Genomic DNA, 6,000 nt, shown 5'->3' on the forward strand with positions numbered 1-6,000 from the left:
CAGCTTTTTTTGAAAGAGAGCTCAGCTTTCAGAACTACCAACTTGTGTGGCTTTAGGCAAGTCACTTACCCTCTTTGGACTTCTCTTCCCTACTCTGTAAATAGAGTAAGTTGAACTAGGTAAGCCTTCTAAGATCCATCCCATGTGGAGTCTAGATTTCTGAGTGTTGGTGGAAGCAAGAGGAAAGCGTGAAAAGGGCCATTGTCAAAGGGAGGTTTCTGTCTGCCATCCCTGCCCCAGAAATTCTGGACTTGGTGCTCACTTACAGTGTGCCCTTTATTAGAATCCAGAACATCTGTTTTCTCATCCTGGGAACATTGAAGCCGCTGAATTCAAGGAGGGGGCTATTACCACTGTTCCATGCCAGCATTTTCTCACAAACTGCTTTTCTCCTTTCAAAGGATGAGTCTCGAATTAAAGCCTCTGTGGTGGATGTGAAGCCTGTGGACTACAGGGACTATGGTAGAAGGCTGATCATGAGCATCAGGAAGAATGCCATGCAGTAATGGGAGGAAAGTTGTGCTGATTGGATGGAAGTCTGAGAATAAAGAACTGAGATGAGATCGATTTCTTCCCACCCCCTATGTGACAATTCTACATTAGCTGCACAGTGCAGAGAGGCTCTATGGTGGGCTGAGCAGCTTCTCTTTTATGTGGGAGCCACTGGTGGACAAAGGAAAGGATGCTCAGATGGCAGCGGCATGACACTGTGTCACACAGACTTTGGGGGTCAGTCCACAGGAGCTGTGGTACCAGTCACTCCCAGGCGTGTGTCAATTTTATTAACATTTTGTTTTCATTAAGCAAAAATTATGTCACAAGTAATTGACCCCAAATATGCAAACAGTGAAAGAAATTATGTAACGAAGGCTTTACTCTTCCAGTGGTGACACCATCACAACTTGGGTTCCGTCACGGGGATGAGAGCAGAGAAGTGGTTGCAAGGAATCTGGAGAGTTTAGTAAGTGGGCCTTCCTGGGATTCAAAGGCTCTCTGTTCTAGAGGTGTGCCACATAGTTGTTAGTGCTTGGAATGGCAATACGGTAGAATTATTAATCAAAGACATATCTCTTATATCTGAAGAATATCCTTCCTTCAGGGTTTAATAGACTGAGTCAGAAGGGTCTGATATTAATCAAAATTGTCTCTTCTGAGGAAGGCTGATAAGCATTGACTTGCTGTCCCCTAGGGAAATCCAGGCAACTACAAAGCATCACTTCAGTTTTCACTTCAATTAGGTTGCATTTGGGGCTGGTGAATGCACACTTGTTCTACCTGTGTATATTTCTTGCATTTGTATGTTTCATTCTTGATTAAAACTATGTTAAATAGAAATGATTTAGAAAGGAGTAGCCCTTTGTTTCCCTTACTTTGTTTGAATAAACAGTATATTCTATGCTGTGAATCTTACTTTCTTTGAATGCAAAGTGTTCTTGTAACTGGTAAGCAATTAATTAACCTTCATAATAAATGTTCACTTGGGGGAGATGTTAACTCATTACAGACTTGAAGATTAGTCCAAGACATAGAGATCTTTCTTCCTAACGTTTGCATCCCTGAAATGCATCTTTAAAAGAATTAAAACCCTAAAAACAAAAAGCCAGTGTGCCCAAGAATGCTGATGATCTGGCACTTTGGGATTTTATTGATGTTTACACAGCAGTCTAACACCAGCCAGACTTTGAAATGTGTACAGACAGTGAGCTAGTAAGAAAACAGTAATTATGCTACTGGGCTTTTCAGTCAGCAAGAGCACGCTTGCTCTGTGTGTTCCTAATCATATTAATTATCTATCAGGTTGCTGCAACCCACAGCTTGGTGTTTGCTGTACATCTCTCTCCAAGTAGCTGGGCAGTGTTGCAGTGAACCTGCAGCTGGAGGACCTGGTTTTTAATTGGTGCAAATGTAGCACATGGAGAGGGAGGCTCTTTGTGGAGTCAGTGACAAGACCTTGTCTGTTTCACCCTTACTGACTAACTGCTTTTGGGAGGAACCAGTTCACTCTAGGCAGGATGGCTCCCATTCCTGAGAACAGACATGGACAGGGTCCTTTTCTCAGGCCCACTAGTTTAGACATTTTCCTTCTTACCCTTCTCTAGCCGCAGAAGCTGATCATTGGATTACACTTGATTTTCCAGCTGAGGCCTCAACCGTTTTTATAGACGCTCTTTCCTGTCTGACCTTGCTTATAAAGCACTGAGTAGAAAATAACAGTCTTCCACACTCTTCTGGATTGACAAATGGTGGGTTGGAAGTAGTGATCTAGCTTTCAGTCCAGTAACCAGTCTTTTTAGCTATTCCTCACTCCTGGCATTCACTTCTGTCCCCAACATGTACTGACCCAGTGAGGACTGAAGACTAGTATTACCGTGACATGTCTGGAGGACATTGTACCCGGTGACTGGTCCTTCTAATGATCAGTGTGGCAGATCCAGCCTGTCGACAAGGATGTGATTAGAAATCCTGGGGGAGGGGGGACTCTCTCTAGAGAGGATTTTTAACAGATTTTCCTGCTAAAAATCAGATCACCAGTAGAGGAGCATCAGAAATTGGCTCCACTGCTATGCTTTTAAGAGATTGAGGTCCCTGAGGATTGCCTAAATAGATTCTGGCCCACAGTTCTTAGAATTCTCTTGGATATAGTTTACCTCGAAAGACTGTTCATGTTGTTCTATTTCTCATCTTTCACTTGTAGATCAATGTTTACTTGCATACACCATGACATCAACATTAAGTAATTAGGGTGGGAAAATCTAATCATTTCGCCTTTATTTTAAATGGTTCTTGAATTCCCTCTAGTCTCATTGTGAAAGAGACTGGGAAAAAAAAAAAAAGAAATCTGATTTCTGTCCATATTTTCAGTGTTTTATGCTTTCCATTAAAGGCCAGCTAATCTCTGGTGTGCTCTTAGGACTTTGTTGAACTTCAGGGTCAAGAATTTCCCCTCCCCTGATCTTTTTTTTTCTTCTGAGTGGCCTATCTGAAAAGTATAAATAATATTGATCATGGTATGTAATACACTAATGAAACCCATGGTATTGACTATATAATTAATACACGGTCTAAAAGTGAAGTTTGGCAGCCTAGTATATAAAGGTTTATATTGAACCTTAGAACCTTATGTTTCTCTGGCAATATGCCTTCCAAGGTTTATTTATGGAAAATGAAACAGGTTGTTAATTTCTTTTCCTACTTTTCACTTGTTAGAAGGCTGATACTCCCCTAGTAAATTGATTCTTTCCTTATCTCAGAAAGGATTTCTTCCTTCCATGCCCCCTCCTTTTTACTAGTTTTTTAGTTCTTAGTCTTATACAGTTCACTCTGTTGGTAGAATTCTGACTTTTGGAAATAACTCACTTGTCCCTCCGACAGTTGAGATATTTTTCCCTTATTTAAGACTAAGCTGCATGAGTGTATCTCATTTAAGCCAATGTGGAGGGTTATTGTTTGCCTTAAAAAAGAAAGGGGACTATTTGGACCTGTCTGATGTATGGGTGTCTCATATAGGGACTTTTCTGGCTTTGGATTTATAGTTCTGCCAAAAATGATTGGCTCGGCCACAATCTTGCAAGCTGCTGGTCGGTATACTATGCAGATAGAGTATGTGAAACAATCCTGTAGGATTAAGTGACCTTGTGGAAATTGATTGGTCAATTAAGAAGAGATCCTGGACAGCCAACAGACATGACGAAATGCTTGTGATCATTAGCCATGGTTGTTGAGTGCCATTGAGTCCATTCTGACTCAGCAACCCTGTATAGGAGTTCCAAGGAGTGACTGGTGGATTTGAACTTAAAACTTTTGTGGCTCAAAACTAACCTTGCAGTCCAGTGCATTATCCTTGCAAATCCAAACAACAATGAGATACCATCTGACCCCAGTACTGGTAACAAAGTTAAGAAAACTAGTGCTTGCAGGGGTGTGGAGAGACTGCTGGGACCTTCTTACACTGCTGGTTGCAAACACACTTTGCAACCACTGTGGAAAACAGTATGGCACTTCCTCAAAAAGTTAGGAATACTGTATGATCCATCAATGCCCCAACTTGGTATATATCCTCAAGAAATGAGAGCCGTGACACAGATAGTTATATACATAGCCATGTTCATTACAGCATTATTCACAATAGCAGAAAGATGGAGACAGCCTAAATGCCTGTCAACTCCAGAATGATTAGACAAACTGGTGCATACATACAATGGAACACTATGCAATGTTGAAGAAGAATGATGAATCTGAAACAACATGGATGGACTTGGACATTATGCTTAGTGAAAATCAATTCCAAAAGGACAAATAAATGAGGTCACAGTTGTAAAAAGTTAAAAGACTTTAAAAAGTTAAGGTATGCAACAAGAGGGAGGTTAGCAGGAAAGATGAAGGTGGTGGAAGACATAGGAAGGAATGCAAGACTTAAGAGTGACTAGAGGTAAATACTATTAACTGTTGGCCCACGGAAGGGACTGCAGTCATTCTAATGACATAAAACATATGGTTTATTGAAGGTGGGACTGAGCTGTAAACCTTTACTCAAGTCACAATAAAAAAGTTGGTTTTTTAAAAAAGCCTGGATCAGAACACGCCCTTTGGATCTGGGATCCCTACACTGAGAACCTCCAAGACCCCAAAAAAGAGCTATTAACACTGAAGATGAATAAGATATGGCAGCAGCAGGACAAGTATCAGGATCAAAGGACCAGCAGATGACTGTATGGTGGTGCTTACCAGTCTGGGGAGTGAGCTGAACACCTTTGGACAGGAGATTTGCTGCAGAAGTGTGCCTCCAAGGAGCTTGATGGTGGGGCTAAAGAGCTGTAATATAACACTTGCCCAAGCAAGGCAAATGCTTATGGAAAGGAGGGCTGCAGGTTGGAAGGTGCCCTGATTGATGAACTGTATGTGTCCTGTCTTCTTAGTTGTATCTTATTAGTTCCAAGTGGATCCTGATCAAGTTACAGGTTAACTTCCTTAATAAATCCTCATAATCGTGAGCCTGGTTCATGAATTCTATGTGAGCACCCAAATGAATGATCAAAGTCTAGCACTGAAGTAGAGAGCACTGTTGGGGAGGATAGTGTCAGAAATGGCGAAAAGGAATGGGGTTCTCAACTTTGGACTGACACTGTAGTCTGGTACTCTAAAATGGGCTCAGATACTGTACAGGACCATTGGGATTTATTTTTCTTAATGCAAATAATCTGTGTTCATTATAGCAAAATAAGGCAAATAAATGTCCATAGGAGAATAAGTTTTGGGGGACAGCTAGGTCAATTGACAGTCCATAAAGACTGAGTTCTATATCCTACTTTGGTACGTACTGACTGGGACGTTAAAAGCTTGCACGTGGCTGTCTAAAACACAGCTATATCAAAGGCTCAAGGAAATAATTACTGCAAAGGACTAAGGGGCCACACAAACCACAGCCGCCAGTAGCCTGAGACCCGAACTAACCACTCTGATCAGAATCACATCACAATAGAAGGTTCTGGACAGAGTGGGAGAACAAATTGGAACAAAACTCAAAATCACAAAAATGACCAGACTTATTTAATAGAAACTGGTGGACCTCCCCCCCCCAACAATGGCCCTTAGACACCCTTCAAACCTAGAACTGAACACCCCCCTGGAGATCACCTTCCAGCCAAATAGTACACTTAGAAGGTGACCAATAACACCAGTGAGGAATATAATCCTCAGACTAATCGATCATACAAGACCAAAAGGGCAGCAGCTGCCCCAAAACAAAATTCAGAAGTCAGGAAGGGACAGAAATGGAACCCAGAGGAAATGGGAAGGGTGCTGTTACATTGAGGGAGTTGTAACTAAAGTCGCAAGCCAGAAAATGTGTAAATGGTTGAATAGAAAACTAATTTGCTATCTAAACCTTCCCCAAGCTGCAATAAATTTAAGAAGTAAATTTCCCCTATTCATAATCCCACCAACCAGCACTTACAGAGCTGACCACGGTTTGTCTGTTTTTGCACATATGTATATAGTTTT

General features: G+C 41.5%; 1 protein-coding gene across 1 annotated transcript in view; it reads left to right on the forward strand.

The window, feature by feature from the left end:
* RPA1 (replication protein A1, 70kDa) overlaps positions 1 to 506 on the forward strand; it is a 65,701-nt gene extending 65,195 nt beyond the window's left edge. The window contains exon 17 of the mRNA XM_006863455.1: positions 402 to 506. Within this exon, the coding sequence (XP_006863517.1) occupies positions 402 to 506 (105 nt within the window). The remainder of the gene's footprint in view (positions 1 to 401) is intronic.
* Positions 507 to 6,000: the final 5,494 nt, after the last annotated feature.

The sequence above is a fragment of the Chrysochloris asiatica genome, unplaced genomic scaffold (genome assembly GCF_000296735.1).
Source record: "Chrysochloris asiatica unplaced genomic scaffold, ChrAsi1.0 scaffold00054, whole genome shotgun sequence".
In the NCBI taxonomy this organism is placed as follows: Eukaryota; Metazoa; Chordata; class Mammalia; order Afrosoricida; family Chrysochloridae; genus Chrysochloris; species Chrysochloris asiatica.